The sequence below is a fragment of the Mus caroli genome, chromosome 13, assembly GCF_900094665.2.
Source record: "Mus caroli chromosome 13, CAROLI_EIJ_v1.1, whole genome shotgun sequence".
Classification (NCBI taxonomy): domain Eukaryota; kingdom Metazoa; phylum Chordata; class Mammalia; order Rodentia; family Muridae; genus Mus; species Mus caroli.
In genome coordinates, this window is record NC_034582.1 from 35,345,627 (window position 1) to 35,369,699 (window position 24,073).

At 36.5% G+C, this 24,073-nt stretch overlaps 1 protein-coding gene across 1 annotated transcript in view; it reads right to left on the reverse strand.

The window, feature by feature from the left end:
- Ofcc1 (orofacial cleft 1 candidate 1) overlaps positions 1–24,073 on the reverse strand; it is a 281,087-nt gene that overhangs the window by 53,954 nt on the left and 203,060 nt on the right. Inside the window, exon 16 of the mRNA XM_021180950.1 lies at positions 11,745–11,904. Coding sequence (XP_021036609.1) covers positions 11,745–11,904 — 160 coding nt within the window. The remainder of the gene's footprint in view (positions 1–11,744; positions 11,905–24,073) is intronic.

The window sequence follows — 24,073 nt, forward strand, 5'->3', positions numbered from 1 at the left end:
GGTAGGGAAGTGGGGGGCGCTATGGGGGACTTTTGGGATCGCATTGGAAATGTAATTGAGGAAAATATGTAATAAAAATATTAAAAATTAAAAAAAAAAAACAAAAACTAATTTCCGGAGTCTTTTTTCCCCTGAATTATGGAGACAATACAGTTATCATAAAAGACAGGAATTTTAGAAAAGTAGATAAAAATAACAAAGAAGGATATCAGTTGAAGATATGACCACACAACAAACCTATGGATGATTCTGTAATAAGACAAAATATATGCCTCCTCCATTTGATTGTTCAAGACTTATTTGCATCTCTGCATTTGATTTTGAGTAGAATCATCAGAGTGAAATTACTGTATCAAGTAATAAGATTATTCTTAAAATAGTCATGCTAGAACTATTTCCAAAGATTTACTGCCTTATGTTCTATTAGAGTATAGATGCTCAAGATAGGAGGGTTGATTTTATGTATCTCAATTATTCCTAACCCCCACTTCCCAGGTATTATATACTCTTGAATACATTAGAATGAGCTTATTATTGGTATGCCACAACAAGTATTATATCATGTTTCTTCTCTGTAAAAACCAGTATTAAAAATTGAAAAATTTCAAAGCATTTATAGGTATTTTTTATAAGTCTCATTGACAACTTAGTGGCTAACCATTTTTAATTTTTAATTTTCAGCCTTATTTAAAACTTAATTTTCTTTTGTTAATAAGTTATCATTTGGAATAGTAGCCTTTCTCAATTTTTAAACTTTTTCCATGTAGTTATTGGGCTGAGTCTGGAGTTATTTTTTTTTTCTCTCCAAAACTCTGTGACACTATTCCATCATCTTCAAGCTTAGAGGCCACAATAAAGAATTCAGAAGTCAACCTGAGTATTTCACCTCTCTACTAACTTACCTACTGAATGCATTTGCTATTAAAATCCCTTAAAAGTAATACTAACAGAATACTTGTTCAAAACCTAATATTTTATGATACTGATAAATTGTGATCTCTTATTCTGTAGTACTATGTTCTGAAAATGATTCTTTGAAGAGTTTGAAAGTAAGGCAGAAATGTTACAGATTAAAGATTATATGTAAAATCAGCATAGAAATTGAATTTACAATGTCTTAAAAGTTTATGTGGGGGTCACTGAATTGTTATAATTATGCAACCCTACAATTAATGTAAACAAGTTAATTGTTAACATTTTCCACTAATTATTTGATACTTAATGACTCATTTTAGTCTATGCAAGCAATTTTCTCATATTCACTTTTTTTTTTCTTTTACCAATTCTATGCTTAATTCCCAATCGTTATCTTACTACCTCCTCTGTCCCCTCTTCATTTTACAGTGTGTCATGGGACATGTTTGTACTATTTCACCTCTTGTACTGGGAACTTGTATGAGAATAGACACAGAAAATAAGATGCTCACAAGACGGAGAGGATGAATATCCTTGGACATATCTCAAGTCCATTCTGTATTCCTATGGAACTGTGAGCAGATACTGAGGGCTCATGTGCACACAGGTGTCCTTGTGATGAGAAAGGTAGCAGTTAAAACCTTAACTTTCCTAACTTCATTCAGTTTTGCTATTTTGAAGGTCAAGGATAAATGGGCATAGTGGATTTTGTTTCTGTATATTGTAGAAATTCTGTTAAATCTGGATACTCATTCACTGATTTAGTCACTCTAGTGTCAGATGCAGGTTTATCATTCATTCCTTCACGCATTCATTTCTTATAAGTCACCCTTTGTATATCTTATTTTTATAATTATTTCAGAGAAATGATGGAGTACTGTTATTATATCATGGCCTGAAGTCTTGTGTTTACCTTTACAAGATATGAGACAGGAACACTAAATATTTCACAAGCAAAGTTATAGGAAAATGTATGGGAAGACAAAACCATTTATTTTTCCAGTTAATTACAAGACCAAGTCATTGAATGGGAAAATGATGGCACAAAGGGAATTATTTAGGATATGAATGGTAGACAAGGGCCTGGTTTTGACTGTTAAAACATGGAGCTGAGGTTGAGCAAAGATCTTTGACTAGTAGCAAATTATACTAACCCTGTGGGTAACCAATTGTATTGACCCCCATGGCATGTGGACCAGCTAGGGGCATACATTTTGCTCATAGGCATTTCTGACCTCCCTATCCAGACTTAGGCCAATAGTGACTACAGCAGTTAAGTTTCAACCATTATAAATATTTTCTGTTTTCAGAAATATGGTATTTCATTTCTTTGCTTCAAATGCCTTCCTTTTGGTGCCATTTTTTCCCTGAGACTACATAGGTCTTAAATATTGTTCCTAATCATCTTGTATTGACCCAGTAAGAGTTAACATTGTCTTTGTTCATGTTGTCAACATACCACTAAGCTCCTAGTAAACTATTGTGACTTCACTGTCTACTTGATAACCCCATTAGAACATGAGGTTGTCTTCTCTTACTTGCCTTCATATTGAACAAAATTGTTTATTTTATTAAAAGGTGGTCAAAAAACACATGGGGGAAATTAATGAAGAGTTGAAAGAAAAATATTAATGTCTGTGAGTCTCAGGTTTTTGTCTGTAAAGTGGGTTTATCTGTAATGTGAAACACATATATTTGCCTTAATAATTAAATGAATCAACATATAAATGGCCTACAAATTGTTTCTATAGTTCTCACACAGTGGTCAGAGAGATACGTTATTCACTTTCCTTCAGCCCTTGACCTAAATGTCAAAGAGAAAACATCAGCTGAAACAATTTCTCTTCGCAGGTACGGATATTCTGATGATGTTTACCAGTACTGAATTATCCAAGTTTTGTCACTGCTAAAAAAAAATTGTTCAGAGTACCTAACTGTGGGAATTAGATGAGTTAATGTGAACTAAGGTCACAAGAGAGACAAAAAAATTGATAAAGTTATATTTCAGCCTCTATAATCTACATGCTTTCAAACCATCTGAAGGGCCTGTGTCTCTCTTCTGTCTGTAAGACATGAAAAAGTGGTTTTGACCCTTTCTGTTAAAGAACATTGTCTCTCAAAATAAATAAATAAATAAATAAATAAATAAATAAATAAATAAAAGGCAGGAATATATATCGATGCTTTATAGTAAATTTCATTTGCTACTACATAATTATTAAAGGATAAGTAGCTCCTGCATTATTAATGAGAATAAAGAGATGACAATTAAATAACCATTACTAATGACTTGTTCATTAATATGCTAGTAGTTGGCTGTTTGATCGTGAAGAATTAATGTAGGAGAAAAATTTAGTAAATAATAAAATATAAAGCTGAATCTTATGTCTCAGCTAATTAGCAATATATCTCATTCTAGGGCACTCTAAGGAAAAATTTGCATAGTGAATTAGAGAAGTAGTTCAAAGCTAATAGGTGCTGTCTACACACAGAGTCCTCACAACCCTGTGTCTCTCTGAGTTCAAGTTTGTTTACTCTTAGAAAAACTTGATTTCCTGTGTCTGAGGAGCATAAGCTTATAAAAAAAAAAGATGAAAAGACTGGTATATATGACTCCAGTAAAGGGATGCTAACAAACTAAGTGTTAATGAATCAAAAACATATGGATTGGACTTCACTTCAAATAGAAATCATTTTAGAATTAAGGGAGAAAGTACTTAGCGGAACGCAATAGATCTTTGTCAATTTTAAAACCCAAACATTTGAGGTGTCTTCAGAAAGCTCTACTTATTCCTTTATTTGGTTGTTATTTACCATTTCCATTTTATAGAAGAGCTCAATCTCTCTATGGCTAAATAGCCTTTCAAAAGCTTAACAATGTATTGGTTAGCTTAAAAACAAACATCCTGGACTTTTAGAGATAAAAAGAGAGGTGTTTCCATTATCCAAGACCACCCAACTGAGAGGGGATATCCCCGTTTGCTGTTTCTTTGCTATGACTTTGAAAACATACAAGTGAATTTGCTGTTGCTACATATCTTCTTAAAAGAGCAATTCTCTTGTGTATTTTCAAAAATGTTGCTAAAACTTAGATTTTTTCCCAATTAGTTGAGTTACTGTCAACATCTTTATTGTAGAAAAACTTAAATTTTTGTATTGGAATCATAGTCTACAGTCACATAAAATATTTGGCAGCCACCGTTATGGTGAAATAAAATTAGGAAAAATGGACAACTCGGGGTAGATACAGGATACTGACTGTATACTTAATTCCTCAACAGAAAGAATTGTGGCTGAGATCATTTGGGAATATCCTTAAGCTGTGCTCAATACAACATGTTCTCTATTAGGATAATCCAGTGACTGGTGGATCAACAGCCTTTTGAGAAACTGAAGGACATGCTCACATGAAAATCCTAAAGAATCCCATGCTCCTATTACAGGGCCCTCATTATAATGTCTAGGGTTACATCTATGATTCTAAAAAATCCATGTATTGTTTGGCTACCTTGACCTTTATATTGTTTAATTCTAAAAGAGGTAGTTTCCTGAAACCCACTTTGTATATACCCAACAACCTAGTTATGTATCAACCAGAAAGAATCAGGGGGCCTTTTATTGTTTGTTTGTTTATTTTTTATTTTTACTATATACTTTTATTTTTTAATTATGGGTTTAGACGTGAGGAGTACTGTGCTCATGTGATTGGAGATGTCCTCAGATTTCAGAAGAAAACATCCTTGTCCCTAAATCTGAAGTCACAGATAGTTGTTCGGGTTATAAGAACCGAACTCAGATCTTTTGGAAAAGCAGGGAGTGCTCACAACCATCAGCAATCTCCCTAGCCATTCTGGGTTGTTACTATAGAAATTTGAATGGAACTATCTTATGAAATTACCATATGAGGTAGCTACAACACTCCTGTGTATATACCCACAAGATTCTAAATCCTATTATAGAAGAAACTTGTATCTGTATGTTTGCTGACAATAGGCAAGTTATGGGATAAGACTAGATGCCCACCATCAGGAAAGTAGATGAAGACAATGTGATACATATGAACTCATGCACAAACACATGCACAGAGTTTTCAGCCACAGGAGGAATAAAATTATGTCACTGAAAATGAATACAACTGGAGATTACCATATTAAAGCTACATATTCCTAGAACGATATATATTGCATGTTTTTCTTATTTACAATCCTAGATTTGAGTGTTCATTTTGTCTGTGTGTGTGTGTGTGAGAGAGAGAGAGAGAGAGAGAGACAGAGAGAGACACAGAGAGAGAGAGACAGAGAGAGACAGAGAGAAAGAGAGAGAGACAGAGAGAGACACAGAGAGAGAGAATATACACATATGCATGTATGCATGGATGTAAAAGTACAAACGAGATTGCCCTGAGGTCTGATGTTGAATTACATGTGCTGGAAGGAAGAAAAAAAAAAGAGTCAGAGATGAATGTGACTCAAGTATGTGGACACTTGTACAAACTGTCTTTGTGAAACCATCCTTCTATATAATGAATATGCTCCAATAAAACGTTTACATTAAAAAGTCAATCTTCTGTATTTTGTAGGCATTATTCTTCCGACTACTCTTTGGAATTCCGTCTTATACTAGGCTTCCATTTCCACCATCTCCCTGATTCAAATTTCCTGCTTTCATTTTCGGCATTTTACTTCTCCTCATTCATTTTCAAGTCCCTGTCAAGCTACTGAAATGCTCAAAGATCCACCCCTCTGCTTCAGGTCTCCTCCATGAGGACCACTCAGTGGAATGTAAAACAACTCAAACTGAAATTGTGTGAGCAGGTCAACATTAAACTCATTTATTTCAGTGATGTAAAAATGATACATCCTTAAGTTAAGCAATTTATACAGATCAGTGCAAAGATAGCCCAGAGCCCTACATACATGAGTTAGGTCTTTGCATTAATACTCTCAATGACTTTGTGCAGTCTGTGGAAAAAATACAGACCCACAATTAGACAATTTTGTTTTCTCAATTGGTATTTGACACTGTTCTATCCATTGTTGTAGTTAAGGGAGAAAAAGACTTCCAGTGTCCAAATTTGCCTTCCTATGACTATTCCACCAATTTATTTGTTCCTTTCTTTTACACAGAAAAGCCTTAGTATCCCCACTCCTCGTACTCATCTGCAACTCCCCTACCATGACTGTCATCTTGTCTTTAACATTGCCAAGCAGAGCATCACAGACCAAAGCATTCTGCTCATCTTGACTTCAAATTCCAGCTAAAGATGAACTCTGCCTCTATTCAAGCACCCCGAGTCTGCTTGCATGTGCGTGCAGTTTATTTGTAAACACTGTTGTTTGGCTTTTCTGTACACTACATGACTAAACAAGCATGTGGTTTATTTCTTTTATTTCATTTTGTTAAAACATTATTTGTACATAACTTTCTTAGTAACTTTGTCAAATAATGAACTAAAGTTGTTATTCCATTGTTTTTATTGCTCTGCTGCACAGGAGAAGAAGGTCAGTAACAACTCCTGAATGAGGGAGCTTGTTGCTACATACCTGTTTCCCTGTTCACATTCATCTGAGCAGGTTAGATTCCTTCTTAGAAGACCTTTTGTACTTTCACACAGTCACCTGCAAACAATGACACTAACATTCACCAACCAAAATAATCACCTTCATCAACTGCCTGTGGCTGTGTGTGACGAATACTTACACTGAGAAATGGACATTTTAGATTGCATGCTTTCCCATTGGTCTTGCGGAGATCTCTAAATTTTGCACATTATTGTCCAATAAAATACTACTGCCTCTCACCTTCCTTTCCAGCTAATACTTTGCTTCTTTTTGTAATGAGCTCCAGTAGCCTATGTTAAAGTGGTAGTTTCTTTAAGAAAATAATTACAATGTAAATGAGTCCTCGGCAAATAGTAAGGCCCATTTGGAATTGAATTCCTAGGTATTGGAGCTTTCCTTCCTGATACATTTAAGATCGTTACATAAGTTTAACCATAGCTATTCAATCTACAGACCTAGAAATATCATTCTTTCTGCTGCTAATGAAGGTCCTACGGCACAAATTTATTAAAGGTATACGTTTGCATGGGATAATAATTGGGTCGATAATATTAAATTCATAGGCTCATTATTTAATTGCAAGGGCAGATTATGAATACAGCTTCTAAAATGTATTTTAATGAAAAACACTACATCCTGACCTAATCATATCAACCTTATGCTATCTAATTAAGGATGCAAAAAAGTCATTAGAGTTGCAAAATATTAGTTCCAGCTCCATCAGGCTGCAAGCTGCCCCTTCATGAATATATATACTTTTTACTCCATGATAAATAGTTAATGAGGTAAAAATGACAAAATTTGCATGTAGGCAAATTAGTTTAATAGAATGATGTCTTTTCTGACTACTGAAAGTGACCTTTCCTTACAAAAAAAATGGGTAAAATATTTTGAAATTATCTTCTTGGCTGCCACTGCACAGATGAAAAATTATATGAATGAAAATGTGAAAATTGTAAAATTCAACAATGTTAAGTTCACATCATAGTGTCATGCTTTGTGATTTTGCACTTATCAATTTAATAAAAGAAAATTAAGCCTATTATAAAATGTCCATTTATGGTACAATTTTTCCAGGACATAAAAAGGAGGGTTGCATTCTTAATAGCAGTATGACAAAATTCTCTATCAAATAGGAGAGCACAAGAATACTAGGCAACAGTGAAATGGATCCACAGGTAAAGGCACTTGCCACCAAACCTGAAGCCCTGAATTTGTTCACCATAGAGCCCACATGGTGGACTGAGAGAATCAACTCCTGTAAGTTATCCTCCGACCTATACACACAAACTGTGGTATGGATATGTATGCTCACAATGAGTGAATGAATGAATGAATGAATGAATGTCAAAAAGAATTCTAGTTTACACATTTGAAATACTTTTTATATTAAAATCCATCTTCCATTCTTAATTTGCTATTTTAGATTATAAAATAATTGTTCTCAGTTAAACTAGTATTGCATCTTGAGATTAGCGTGTCAATTGTTCAAAAGGGCAGGCTTGCTTCCTTGCTGAAAGAGATTAATGAAGCAAACACAAGACAACTTAAGATTCACATGAGAAATGAATTGTAAGACTTCAAACCACAAATATTCAGGACCCAGGAGACCTAACAAACAAGTCAAAGATAAGTCTATGAATTGATTTTAAAATGTTTAAATATGTTTTTTTGTTGTTATTTTCAGTTATGTGTACGTGTGTGCCTCTGAGGTTATGTATTATGAGTGAAGGTGACTTCAGCAGCAGATATGTCAGATCCCTCCGAAAGAGAGGTAGAGTTATAGAAGCTTGAGCCAAGGGACGTGAGTGTGAAGACTCAAACTTGAATCCCCAGGAAGAACACTACGACCCACTGATCCATTTCTTCAGCCCTACTTTTATTTTAAATTAAAAAAAATACATTTTATTCATGGGTGTGAATATGTGTGTGCCTGTATGGACATGTGTGTCCTATAGGATGCATGTGTATATCAGAGAACAACCTGTGAGAGTTGTTTCTCTGCTTTTACAGCATGGGTACCAGGGAACAAACCCAGGCTGTCAGCCTTAAAAGCAAGAGACTTTATTCACTGAGGCATCTCTTGAGAGTGTTTGTGTACTCTTAGCTTAACAAGTATACTGCTCTCAATATAGAGTAACAGGTACTCTGTGGGATTTCAAAGTATTTGTAAAACACATTCATATTTCTTACCCTGATGGAGGCTGAGTCAATATGTGTTGTAGAGAATAATAGATTTTTATATAGACATATGACCCAACTGCAGCTAAATCAAAACCCATTCTACCATCATTTTGATTCAATTGTTCACCTAAATTACATTTAATCTACTTGGTATTTCTCTGCTCCATTTGAATGTGAATGCAAAAAGTAACTGTCACTCAAAGTTTGAAGTCTCCTCCCAAGTTCTCCTTTTCCTCCAACAGGAATCAGCTAAGTAATTTTTTTGTTTGTTTGTTTGTTTTGTTTTTCAAGACAGGGTTTCTCTGTGTAGCCCTGACTGTCCTTGAACTCATTTTGTAGACCAGGCTGGCTTCGGACTCAGAAATCCACCTGCCTCTGTCTCCCGAGTGCTGGGATTAAAGGCGTGCGCCACCACGCCCGGCCACTATGTAATTTTATAGGGGACAACATAAACATTAATAATTTTGTAAGTTTCTTCAATATTCCTTCTAGCATTAAAGTATCAGTCTTCTCATCCCTTTGCTAAACAGAGCCAATAACTATCACAATAATTACGTTTTTCTCTGTTTTTTTTTTTTTAACTTACAGCTGTTCATATCAGATCATCCTAGTACTCAACTTTGGATAGCTTCCAAGTTTCTAAACTTCCATGTTGTGAAACTTAATAATGAAATAAAATGCTCTTTATAAATACCCTAGGCACTGTGAAATTATCACAGAGAGGAAGTGCTCTTGAATAATTGATTTCAACTGTTTTGGACCTTTACACATGTTTTGTAAGTCACCGAGAACCTGAGATGAATACACAGTAGACTTAAATGTGTTTTGCTTCAGTAAGAGGACAGTGATCTGAGAAAAGTCAGTTCCCTTGTTAGGTTAACTATAAAGCAGAAGTAAAGACACATACACCTCACCAGGCAGTGGTGGTGCACACCTTTAATCCCAGCACTTGGGAGGCAGAGGCAGGTGGATTTCTGAGTTCGAGGCCAGCCTGGTCTACAGAGTGAGTTCCAGGACAGCCAGGGATACANAGAGAAACCATGTCCAAAAAACAAAAATAAAACAAAACATAAAAGACACACACCTGAAGGAAAACAGCTTGCAGTTTCCTAGGCTAACATTTAAATCTCTGTTAAATAGGTAGCAGGATAAGGCTCACTATATCCATTCCATGTGTAACAGTACACTCAATTATAGTGAACTGAATGGAAAATGCCCCCATAGGCTCGTACATTTGAACACTTGGTCCCCAGTTGAGGTGCTGTCTGTGGGTGGTTTTGGAACCTATAGGCAGCGGGGCCTTGCTGGAGGAAATGTGCCACTAGGCGTGAGATTTGAAGGGATACAGTCTTTCCCATTTCTACTTCTCTCTCACTGTTCTGTGTGTGGTTGAGATGTGATCCTCAAATTACTGCTCTTACTATCATGGACATTTAGCCTTCTGGTATCATAATCCAAAATCAACATTTGAGTTGCCTTTGGTCATGGTATTTTATCACAATAATTAACATGCCAATAGTTCATGAATGTATTAAAACTTATTTAGTACATATGTACTAAAAGACACAAATGATATAAAGACTAAGAGATCCCTCTAAATCTACAAGGAAAGCTTAGTTCCAAAGAAAGGGGGGCCCATGAACATTCTTAGGTTGTCAGAAATGTACAGTCAGGTAGGACAGGAAGTTGTAGCCAAACGAAAACAGTCCTGTCTGGATTAAATCTACAGAGAAGGCCCTTGGAGTAAGACTTGGAGCATGGTGCTCATCATATCATGCACATGAGCTAAGGAATCTCCCTTAAAAGGGAGTGTTTGTGACCTCTCACACATATGTTTATGAAATTATTCATACTTTTATGAATAATTTGCATTGTAGAAAAGATGCACGCTGAGGTGAGAAGGGTCAAGATGCAGGAGATGTGACTCAGAAAGTCAGCGAGAAACAGTGAACAGGAAGAAAGGCAAGGTTGCATTTACATGTTAGAAAAATCGTGATAACCAGAGCAGAGAAGGAATCCGCAGTGTGAAAATGGGGCAGCAGCAGGGTGAAATTACAAATAGACATTGCTGTTCTCCGGGTCCTGCAGCTCTGTCTCAGTGGGCATCAGGGCATCTATGTTGTAAAGGGAAATAGATGGGAGAAGAAAATCTCAGCAAGTTCAATGAGACTTGCTCAAATAAAAGTCAACAAGAGGAAGGCAGATTTGGAAAAGAAACCAACCAAACCTCAGCATTCTGGTCGTTTGCACTTCAGAATAGATGAAAATGCTTTCTCCAAAGACCACAGGAGTATAATTCCTTTGGTGTCCTGATCCAGATGGGGGGCATGTTTTAAGGAAAAACAAGTCTGAGATCTATTTGGGTTGAACTACAGTAGTTTATTTTGGGGCTATCCATCTGAAAATATCAAAATAAGCTACTGGCCTATATATTTTGGGACTCAAAAGGGAGGTGTGGCCACATGTGTATATGTGACAGCCTTTAACAGGACGGGCGATATTTTGAAAGCAGTTGATCAAAGCGATGTGAGGAGTAAAAAAACAAGCAAGAAAAACAGGTACACAAACTCTGATGATACTAATAGAGATGAAGCCACAGAAGAAAATGTCCAGTGCTACCAAAAAGATTAAAATCATTTGTCTAATGCCTGTTCTGAAAACCTAAGGGAGTAAAAGACTCTAAGGACTCACTAAGAAAGTCAACAAAAGACTACAGGGGAAAATTTATCTCCTCCCTTCTGCCTATTCTATTGAATCCTACCCCTCAGTGTGTGTGTGTGTGTGTGCATGCGTGCATGTGCACACACACATGTGCACATGTGTGAAAATAATAATGTCTACACTAAGAACCACCTCATTTTGACTAATAAACTGAAACAAGTATAATATCAAATCCACAAATTCATAATGTGGCATCAAGCAAGATACTGAACAACTTCCAGAACAGCCTGAGCGAAGGCACAGCTTACTGATGCAGGGGATGGAGTTGGGAGTTGGGAGATGGGAGACAGGGAGGTGGGGTTGTGGGGGTGGGAGTTTGGGGGGGTTCTTTTGCACAGTCGGGACAGCTTCACTCCCACTCACCTTCCTTCTCTCACCATGGATCCCTCTCCACTGCTCAGATCTTTTCACGATGTGACTCAGCTCCTGATTGGAAATTTCCAAATCATGTGGTATGAAGAACTTGCCTTCTTCACTGTGGATTCTCTGAAATGCATCTAATACCCAAGAGTCATTGCACAACCTAAGAAAAGAGGATTTCTTAGCTGAGTATTTTCCAAATACTCTTTTTTTTTTCTTCTAAAGTAATGAACAAGTTGAATTTTTTTCTAGTCAACAGCTATTGATTCGGCTCATCTATCTCATTCTTTTTCTTTAGAAATTATCTGATGGGTGAATTTCCAGAAATAGCTTAAATTTTTTCTCAGCTGCATACTCTAAGCCAACAAATGTAATCTGGGTGTTATGCTGTTATTTCCTACTGACTAGCTTGTGATGCCCAACAGACTGCAGAAAATTGAAGAATATTTGGTCACCGATTTTGATTGGACATCTAAATTAGGTAAATATTAGGAATTTTAAATTTGAATTCATTCTTCCCACATAAGTTGATTTTAGAATAATTCCCTCATCTCCATTCTGACCCCACCTTCCTCATGTCCTGTAAATTCCTTGACACTGCTAAGTAACATCTGTAGAGTATTTTTGGCATTAATTAAGTGTTTAAGAACATTCTACATTAAGTAGCCATATGTATGCTATCCCTAATCCACTTTTATTTATTTTAATTTATTTGTTGAAACCCAGAGTAAAAGTGAAACTCTGAAAGAAAGAGCCTGTTTATCCTTCTCCTTTTTGTAATTTTGGTTCTCCTTACATACCAGACCTAGTTTCAATAGAGGTGTGTTGGTAACCTCTAGGCTAGACCAAGGTCCTTCATAGATCAGTGTCAATATACTAACCAAGAGAAGTTTCAAAAGTAACTGTGGTGTGTAATGGACTCTCAAGATATTTAGCAATCTGTCCTCTGCATTTGAACCACTTGTGAGTTTCTGAGATGGTAGATGGTCTCCATCTGCTACAAAATAATGAACTTCAGACTGTATGATATCCAGTGGGCATATGTACAACCACATGTCTAAGGCTCGTGGAACATTATGACAGAGGATGCATAAAGATTGTATGAGCCAGAGGACCAAGGTGTCTGTTACAAGATAGTGTCTTCTATTTATGTCAGGGAAGCCACACCCATGATGTCTCAGTATGGTTGCTTAAACAAGATTAACACAATGGCAAACACAGTTGATATACCAGTGTTGGTGGGAGATAGTTCACAAGGTTCTACTCCTAAATGAAGAGCTACCAGCAATTAATGGCTGCTGGGAGAGCCAGGATTGGTCTTCTTCAGGGCCAAACCCCTTAGAGCTTATCCAACCTCAAGTGATCAACCCTAAACATATGTACATATGAGCACCAGTAAGTGGAGTCAGTAGTGTGTGTGTGTATATTCATATACAGATATGTATGTAATCGTTATTATTATTGAAGATGCTATAGTTTGAGGGGATTCTCATGAGGAATTGGGGGGGTTATGCAAATACAATACTTATGTATGAAATTCTCAAGAAAAATATACCTGGCCATAGGACAGAAACTATCTTTTGAAGATACCAGTTAGGAAACTGGAAGCACTTTACTTCTGGTCAGAATAATGAGATTTCCATCTAATTCATTCAGACAATCCTTAATAGAATTTATTGACTGTTCATTATAACTACACTATATTGTGCTATCCAAGACTTAATTTAATCCTATGTTAATTATATGTTAATAGTCTACAATTTTTAAAAAGTTAGGCTTACTCTGAAAAATTAACAGAAATAGAATTTAAAAGAATTAAGTCCAAAGTTTCTTTTGTTCCTTCCTGTTGACTCAAGTTTTATCACATATTTCCAGGTATGGGAGAACACATGCTTTTAATTCCAGCAATCGGGAGGCAGAAGCTAGTTGATTGCTTGTGAGTTCAAGGCTAGCCTGTTCTACAAAGCAAGTTCCAGGCCAGCTAGGTTACATAGTGAAACCCTGTCTTAAACAAACAAACAAACACATATTACTAATAGCTTCATTGAACTACCTCTAACTAGATTCTTCCTAAAATAGTACCAGTGAAAAACAAAACAAAACAAAACAAAACAAAACAAAACAAAACAAAACAAAACAAAACAAAACAAAACAAAACCCTTGTATTTCTGAATACAACTTATGAGTTTGTTTTATTTGTCAGTGACTTTGAATTCATCACAGGACTGGTTATGTAACCTGATAGCAGTGGGACTATCTATCTACATCTGTTGGGAATCAAACCCAGCATTTCGCATATGCAGCACAAACACAAATGCTCATCCTGCATTCCATACCTGCATCCCCAGCCAGCCTGGCACCATCTTGGAATGCTTCCACTGTTGTGCTCTGCTTTGAGAGGCTGGCCCAGCCATCCATATGCCTTGCTAGTTGGCTTATTAAGCAAGAACTACTCTTGACCATTCTCTTCTGTTTGCTCAAAGTAAGGTACATCTTTCTGTTGCCATGGTGATTTAGCACAGTTAAATTACTGTCAACTTGGTGTTGTAAACAGTTTCTATACGAAGATTTAAGGATTACCAACAATGCAATTAACTTTGAATTAATTAGGACTCACAGTCCTGCTTCTGCTAGCTTCTGTTCCTTTTGCCCAGAAAATGTCTGTCTTCTTTTTACTTCTCTTTTAGTCCGTGTGAAAGAATAATTATGTAAACATCAAAGCTTGGATCTGCAGGACAGTTAACAAATGTTTTGACAGAGAACAAAATGGCACATTGGAATATGGAAAGCTGTGCAAAGATTAATTGCATTTTAGTCATATTTAATTTTTTCTTGCCATTTTGGGTGGCATTTTCCAATGTAAAGCTCCATGGTGTGTTGTTAATGAGTCAATTTACAAACCTTTATTAGTTTTCTGGATATTTTATAGCTCTATAAAGCCAGTTTACACAAACAAGAAAAAGACACTTTGTGGTTGTATATGTAGATAAAAATAAATAAAGAGAAAATTCCTGGTTACAGAGTTTTATTATATAATGTGTTATGCAATATAACACATATCCAAACATGATTTTATTCTTTTGGATATGAGGACATTTGATTCTTTGATGTTGGTTTTTTTGGGTTTGTTTTGTTTGTTTTTTGTTTTCCTTGAATTTTCAGTTTTCATGTTCTTCTGAGAAAGCTGATGTTAGGTAAATTTCAAAAAGAAAAAAATAGTTCTTGTTTTGTTCTGAAATTGTGTATTGGTGACATTGATTAGCAAAACAAAAGAATCTGATGTATGCTCTATTTTAAATGTGTGTGTGTCAAGTTAAATGATGTCAATGAATGATACTGACTCCCAGTGAGCAAGAGACAGGGAGGGCAAAAACAACCATAGAAATACCAACTAGTGAACCTCAGAGAGGTTCATATAATGTTTATAGTATTTTTGCAGATTTGAGGTATTTAAGAGGGAGCTAACATTTTCTGACATCTATTAAATGAAATTGCAGTGTTATTGGTGATCATTGCAAACCTGGATTTCCTTTAACAACAGGACTTTTCAAAATGCCTGGTTTTCTTTCTTTCTTTCTTTCTTTCTTTCTTTCTTTCTTTCTTTCTTTCTTTCTTTCTGTCTGTCTGTCTGTCTGTCTGTCTGTCTGTCTTTCTTTCTTTCTTCCTTCCTTCCTTCCTTCCTTCCTTCCTCTCTCTCCTTCTCTCCTTCTCTCTTCTTTCTCTCTTCTTTCTTTCTTTCTTTCTTTCTTTCTTTCTTTCTTTCTTTCTTTCTTTCTTTCTTTCTCTCTTTTTCTCTTTCTCTCTTCTCTTTCTTTCTTTTTGTATTTTAAGTTATTTCTTCAAAATGTAATTAAAAAGGGAACTGCAACCCACCTGTCTGCAATGCCTTAGGCATTGTTGTTTGTGGAAATAGGTCACATACTCTGCCACAGGTGCTGATGACGGCCAAGGAAACCAAGCAATTTACCAAGTCCTCTGCCCTGTGCCCTACATACTCAGCAATTCATGCTTGCTGAGTGGCAGAAGATGCTATGTTTGTTCATATTGGAATGTGGGTCATTTCCAGAAGCCTAATATATGACATTTCTTTCAAAGCTACAAAGGACAAGTGTGGACAGGCACTGGGCTAGGTTAAGGGTTTTGAGAAAAGATGGGATCTGCAACTTTTAACTGTTTTCAAAGCAAATAGGTTTTACGTCAAAAGGTGTCATTTACACACAGAGTGGCCAGTGCAGGTCTGGTGTGAGTACTTCCTGGTGCCATGGCATTAGGGAAGGTTCTGAATAGACAGAATACAGTCAGTGGGCTCAAATGTATTCCTTCTGTTACGACATGTTGAAATGCATGTGGTCTTCAGTACCACTGTCAAACTCCTTAAATGAGGCACACCACAGCCATGTATTTAATATACATGAAGATAAGTTCAGGTTTCTAGAAACCACTGAGTACCCACCATTGTGTTGAATAGTAAATGGAACTCATCTGAGTCTGATTTTTAATCATAAATCGAAGAAAACAAAAAATTCTCAGGAAGAACACAGAAGAAATAAAGAGAGAAACTAGAACTTCAGAAAGCAAAAACAAAAAAAACAAAAAAAACAAATTCAGAAAAATGAAAAGGTCTCCACAGTGGGATACACGATCATCATGCTCTCCCAACCCCGTTTCCAGAGAGAGCCATCACAGGGATCTAGATATTGGGGTGAACATTTTCAATATCTGTGTCATCTCATACTGTATGGGGACAATTGCCCTCTCATCACACTTCTCAATGTTTTTACTCAATATGGCTTACATGTCCCCCTATGGGGGTAGGATGGGTTGATAGATACTCAGTGAGCAAGAGTGAGGCAAGGTTAGGATTCCAGGCTTGGGGAAGGGACAGGACTGGAGAGCCCAGAGATCACAACAGCCTGAATGTGAGCAAGCCAGAGCCTGGTTGAGGTTATACACACTGTATGACAGAGGGAAACAATATCTGAAGGCATACATAGTTCACATTACCCCCTCTATTCAGCTACTGGTGGACATTTGGTGTTACTCCTGTTTGGCTAGCTGTGAATAATGCAGCACAGAACTAGGCATGCCTCTCTTAGCTATCCAGCTTTAATTCTCTGGGATATGTATGCAGAAATAGGATAGAAGGTTATACGGAAATTATGGATTTAGTTATTTAAGACCTTCCACCCAAACTGTTTTGAAAAGCAGGATTAGTTTACATTCTTTCCAACGGTGCTCAAGAGTTCTACTTCCTTCAGACCCTTTTTCAATGCTTCTTTCAATTCTCTTGAGAGTAACAGTTCTTTAGTGTGTGATGTCATTACTCCTGGCGGTTTTGATCTTCATTTTCTGATTAATTAGTAATGCTAAGCATCAGCTCATGTTTGCTGACAATTTTGATATACTCTTTAGCAAAGGTCTCTTCCGATCTTTGAATAACGTTACTTAACTTTTCATTATGGCATTACAGATATTTCTTGTTCATCCAGGATATCAGATGAAAAGCCTTTTGTTATTTTCCTACCGTTATACTCATTTGTTCCCTAGGTTAAGTACAAATCTGCTTTATGGAGGACAATTTGCTGTCTTTGGATTTCATTACCTGTGCCTCTGTTTTCATACTTTGGAGTTCACTGTCAAAAATAATGTCATGTAGTGTAAGAGCTAGCCATGTCGTTGTCAGAAGCTAACTCAAAGGGAATATGATTTTTAAAAAAAAATTCTTTTGTACTTTGGGATTCTGAAAATATTTTGAGAGCCATCATGTCTTGATTAGGCTTGGGATTCTGTTCTTTCTGAAGGCCAGTCTGGAAGGATCAGGTCTGTTAGTGTAAGCCCACACTGACTGATATTCCTCTGAGGGCACTGAGGCCTCCCATTATGCAGATAGACCTGATTTAAGATCTGTTCCAGGGAAACTCACTCTGCAAAGGCAACCAAAACGGTGGCAGCACTGTCTCCCATTAAACTCACATTCTTAAATCTAGCAACCGGGGGAACACACTGCTGGTCACAGTGTTGGTGTGATGACCAATGTCAATAACCAAGAAGGCTGTCAGAGTGTCAGAGTGTCAGACCCACCCCCCTACCCCCAAAACTGAGACACTGTCTGCTACCATGAAGCACAGTTCCCTAACAAGTGTGACCAACATCAGCATCACCGGGAACCCATCTGAAGTGTTTAGAATGTGAGCATGGCTCATATTAACCCACTTAACAGATCATTAGTGGGAAAACATCACTTGGGCAGGGAGGCAGAGCAGAGGGCTCAGAGAGTTGAATCGAGATTTAGCAATACCAAGTTAGAGTAGAGACCTGTCAGGGGGAGAGTTAGTTATCATTTGCCTTGGTTGTCTGTGTTTTCTTTTATTTCTTTTTACATTTTTTGCATTAACCCCATTGCAAACATATTATGCCATATTTTTAAAAGGTGCATAAGGCTGAAAATTCAAACTTTAATCCAATTCTTGTGACATTGCTAAGGTGGCTGAACTCACAAGGGAGCTGTGATGTGCTTTGAATACTTCATCATACATTGGGAGGAGGACCAAGAGTTTTACAAACATAACACTCTCCATTGAAACATGTAATTTGATAGTTATATTTCATGTGAAAGGAAAGATGTATCTTCACCCTATAAATAAATATGCTCATTTATTTATGAAATTTCAAATCCAATAATTTTTTTTTAATTCTAGACACTTCTGTTTCAGCACAGAGAAGAGAAGAGCCAAAACTTGCTCCTCAATGCAAAGATCTCCTGTCTCCTAGCACATATAACCTAGTATAGTTATTTGACATTAGAATACATGGTAGAGTGATCCCAGCGTACTGTTTAGTTTAGTTTTAATGCACAAAGAACCATCCTTAGTTCTTAGTTGAAAATGAAGATGTCTGTGTTGTTTAGTCCTTCAACTGTTTAGTGATATGGTTACTGGATGTTTTTAGGAAGAGTCTTTATGGAAAAAAATTGGAAACAGAGAGAACTAGGACATTGTCCCTTGGTACTAATGGTATCGGAGGCTAATGCTTCCTTGAAAGTACTGACGGAAGCTCCTCATGACAAGTGACCCCAAAACAACTCAAGTCAGAGTCTAGCCTACGTCCGACTTTGCCAGTCATCATCCTGATAGACACAGCTTGCTGACAGCCACCACTCACATGCCCTGGGTCTTCTGTACATGGTATAAAAGGACAAACCTTAGCCCATTGCTATAGCTTCTTTTATCCCAGAGGCATTAGAAGCAGGCTGATTTACCAGGAGTCACTTGACCATGAGACAGATTTACCAATTAGTCATTTCCTCTTCACCAACTAACTTGTAGGCTTCAGTTATTTTAATGGTGAGGTTTATGAAAGTTTTATGTTCTTGTTATTTTCTACTTTGTTTCTGAAATAGGGTCTCAGTATGAAGTACCAGGCTGGATTTGGATATGTAGCCTAGACTGATCCAAGCTTGTGGTGGTAAGGTTCCTCCTTAAACCTCCCAAATTCTGAGGTTACAAGTGAACACATATCATACTACCCGGTTCTTACTATGTCTTTCTAAAAGAAAAAAAATGACCATGGAGGGAGATTCAGTTTATATTGCCCTAGCTCCTCCTATATATCTGGAAGGATGAGATCTACTGAAGGCAGAACAGAAGGACAAGAAGCATCTAGATGAACCTATTGCCCATACTAAAAGCCATAGGGGTCTACTAAATAGAGGCAGAAAGCAATTATATGTTCCCACTGCAATGAGCAATTCTGATGACCTTCACACTACTTAAAACAGGGCTTCTCTAGCTGTGGGTGGTGGGGTTCAAAGGACTCTTTCATTGGAGTCAACTAAAACAACCAGAAAACACAGGTGTTTACATTGTGATTCCTAGCAGTAGCAATAGTAGAGTTATGAAGTTGCAATGGAAATCAAAAATCCTTTTATGGTTGACTGTCACCACAACATTAGGAAGGTTGAGAACCACTGACATAGAGGAACAGTGTAGGACCCAAATATCAGAGCTATATTTATACCTGTGCAAGCATGCTTTCCCATGCACAGTCTCTGTAAATCAAGAAAGAGAATAATTACAAGCCAGGCAACACTGTTAGGGTCATATTACCTGTAAAAACTTCATGATTTTTTTTTATTAAGATGGTAAGTAAAAGTTTTCTTTAGTCAAAAAGAAAAAAAAATACTGTAAGAAAGAATGATTTATAAGAGAGAAAAATCTTTGTTTATTTCACAGGCATCCACCAGACAGTAATATGCTCATGATATTTTCATTGAAAGTGGCCCTTAAATTATTTTTGATATAAATTAATTTTCTGAAGCAGCAGCTAAAACTTATAATGCTATTTGGAACTGTTAAGTCAACGATGAAGGTGATACAACCTCACCCCCAAATTAATTAACTTGATTACCAGTGTTTTAAATTTGTGTGCAGCTTCCATGAATCTAAAGGCTTAAATGAATCTAACTTACATTTAAATTGTGGTCTCTACTCTCTGTATAATATTAACAACCATATAAGTGGCCTGTAGATCTTTGATATTATTCAGATAAAGGTTTTATAATTAAACTATGTAAACAATGTCTGCGGAGACTTCCTTTGTTTGCTGCAAGGCTAAACACTGAGCTAGGGACTGACTATAAAAGCTTAATAAAAAGATCAATTTTATAAAAGAGGCTGCAGAAATGGGAAGCGCATTCTGTAGCACACTGAAAACACAAAATGGTGGCTTTAACTCACTTTATAAATCCAAGAAGCTAGAATGAAAAAATAACCAATATTTTCGTGTTACATCAAATTAACAGGCCAGGAAGATACAAAAGTTAAAAAGACATTCTGCTTATCTACTGATGATCCACACAAAATGAAGTGTATGTGGCCTACAATAAGAAGTTCAATTTTAACATATCAAACTGCATAAAAAGGAAGAAAACAGTTGTAAATGTTTTCATGACAAGTTATTTTTAAAATTTGAGCTACTTGAGTAAATTATAACATTTGTGCAAAAAAAAAAGTGCTTTGCTCGTGGTGAATTTTGTGTTTTGCCTGCCTCTTTGTAGACAGGGTCTGGTTTTTTATTTTCGGCTGCTCAGATACTATGTAGGTGAAGCTGGCCTTGAACTAACATCAATAACTCTTGCTTGAGCTTCTCTAGTGATGGACTTACAGGTGTGCATGACTACACTTGACTAAATATCTTTATTTGAGAAGTCGATTTCAAATTGTAAGGCAATTAGGAAATGTAGGAATTATCTGCTGAAACTCTAATGAAGAGGTTAACACTGTTCTGATATGTGGAAGTCATAACTGAGTGAGCAAATGCACTCAAATGGTCTTTAGAGGAAAGAAAAGGGGAAGGTTTAAAGAGCATTTCACAAGAAGACAGGAATGAGATGGGTCAGTAATAAGTACATCAAGATTAGGTAGTCAAGAACGGAATGCACACTTAGAAAAACAACGGGGTTCTGGTCCTTCCATAAGCATTGTGTGACACACTATGTTCAAGCTCTCTATGTCTCTTCATTTGCTGTGGAAACATATGTCCTTGACAATATCCTATATCACCATTTCATTATAGTTATCTTCAGTTCATTCCACCTTCTCAAACCCTATGTGTAGATTTAGGGTTCTATTCAAAGAATAATTTCAATGTGGATAAGGTCTTGTGCTTTCAGAGGCCCATCAGAATTATTTATAAGATGCAGAAAAAAAATGTGAAGCTATCTGTCACCCAACAATAAATATATTTATATACTGTATACTTCACATACAGCATGCTGTGCAAGATTGTATGGACATTAAATGTTTAAGAACGGCATAAAGAAAGTCAAATTGTTTTTATCATACTTTAAAGGGAAACAATACCTAATCTGTTCTTATGGTGCACATACAACTTTGTAAAATTAAACAAACAGGATATAAAGGAGGGAAGTAAATATACCAAGTTTAACAGTACTTTCTTTGTCTAGATGATCAAACTAGTGTGGCCTTTACTTTTTTAATTCTTTTTAACAGTTTCCACATAGCAGTGATTCTTTCAATAATAAGGAAAAAAACATTTTTTAAAAACCCACACATGTTTTTTTTTAAGTTATAAAATCAAGCCCAAATAAGTATACTTATTCTTAAGAGTCTTGTGCAGAGGCAATATCTTTGTTTGGTCAACTCTTTCATCAGAACCATGGGGAATGGGAATTCTCTCAGCACTGAAACCCTTCAGTAACAAATTAGCCAGACTCCTGGAGCAACAAGAGCTAGTCAGCCAATCTCAGCAGGGTCCAGTTCCCATTATGAAGAGTTTCCAGTGCCCAGAGCTAAACCAAATTCTCTGTTAACAGCCAGCATCCTTTGTGTTCCTACAAGTCTACCTGTTTATCAGTATTGTGTTGACATCCCTGTACCATGATCATTGCCTGTGTATATTGGCTAGATGTCAGCCCTCATCAATCAGGATGCACAAATCTTCCCTGGCATTTTTCACTAAGATAAGCTCTTATGATTTCTACATCTCTTTACTAAATCTGTCAGAACACAAAAACAAAAATAAAAAATCTCGACTTTATTCACTGAATGTATCTGCTGTAGGCAGTGCTTCCTTCGGAGAGCTGGTCTACCCAACACCAGGCCATCACAGAGAAAGATATTTTTGAAATGGGTCAAAGAGAGATTGTTGAGCTGATGCATTGAGTTGACTTATTTATTCTAAAATATTAGCATCTAAAATAGAAATAAAGTCCTACTTGGAATTTCTGAGCATGCCTAGTTCTAATATACTAAGTTAGGCATAGAGGCCAATAAAGACTAGGGTTAAGGAAATACACTAAAGTTCATGGAGATAAATTCTTCCAGACTAATTACCTATAATATGCACATAACACATCCATCTTACCTCCCCCTTATCAATTTCCACCTGTTACTGAGTTTCCCTCTCCTCTGAGGTTTACTTCTCTACAAGGCTTTAGATATCTTTGTCCTTTGATATCAAATCAAATTCAACTTATTGGGTGGATAAATTCTGTGCTAACTTTTTCATATTTCACAAATAATCTATATTATTCAATTGTAGGTGGCAAGTGAAGAATGTAGCTCTAAATATTTTAGCTGAGAAGAGATTCATTGAGGCAGGAAGAAATGATGTATAATACTCTCTTGTACTTTTTTTGAATCACAGATGTATAAATTTCATGACCTATGCTCTTATTTCTTTAACGTTTTGGAAACCATACTCATTTTAAATAGTATAGTTATTGTTCATGTGAATCCTCTAACAAAATCCATGCTTGAGTGTTATATTTCACCATGTTATACAAGAAAAACTCTCATCATTGAGTAAGTAAAGAACTTTGCTTGGGGCCACACTACAAGTGGGTGTCCAAATGGAAACTGAATTAACAGTGAAGACTTCTTTTTTTTCCAAGGAAAGTAAGTGCCCTAAAAAGATGACATATACCCCTTATGACATGTCAAAATATAAACCAGCCCTGGGTCAAAACAATACAATTTACTCTGAAGAACTGAGGTTTCTAGTTAAGCTATGTGAGTGAGGTAAGGGCCACATCGGGATGATCTGTCCACTGAAAAGAAACTCAAGCAAGGACTTCACTCTTCAAGCAATGACTATCATATGAGAATCCCCTCTGTACCCTGTTCCAAACATCTGCAATTCACCAGGGCCCTACTCTCCTCCACATCATAAGCCAACATCTGTCTACAACATGGAAAGTTATCTACACCTGTGCAATAGCTGTGCCTTCAGAGACTTTAGTCATCTGCTTTGCTTGGGTGTTCTCAAAAGTGTTCTTCCTTGTGGAAATTTGATTTCTACATAGAAATAGATTCAAATTTTATTCCATATATAACGGGCTTCTTTTTCTAACTACATTTCATTTGTGTACAGATTTGTAAGTAAATGAAAAGTAAGCAAATACTGGCCATGTGCTACTTACTATTCTGTGTTGCATACATCTCCTGCAGTCTAATGTACTTCCTGCCATGCATTGAAACTCAAGGCATCAATAAGGCAAATCCATAGTTAAAGTTGCCCTTTATCTCCATAAGTACTTATAGGACATGTTCCCTTAGAAACATCGAAATACCTCAACGTGGAGGTTGAAGAGATGATTCAATGGTTAAAAAGAGTTGTGTTTCTTGCAGAAAGTTCAGTTCCCAGCACCTACATTAGCCATCTCACAATGGCCTGTAACTCCAGCTCCAGGGGATCAGACATAGTCTTCTGGTCTCTAGAAGTACCTACACACACATAAACACACACACACACACACACACACACACACACACAAACACACACACATACACACCCACAAACACACACACACA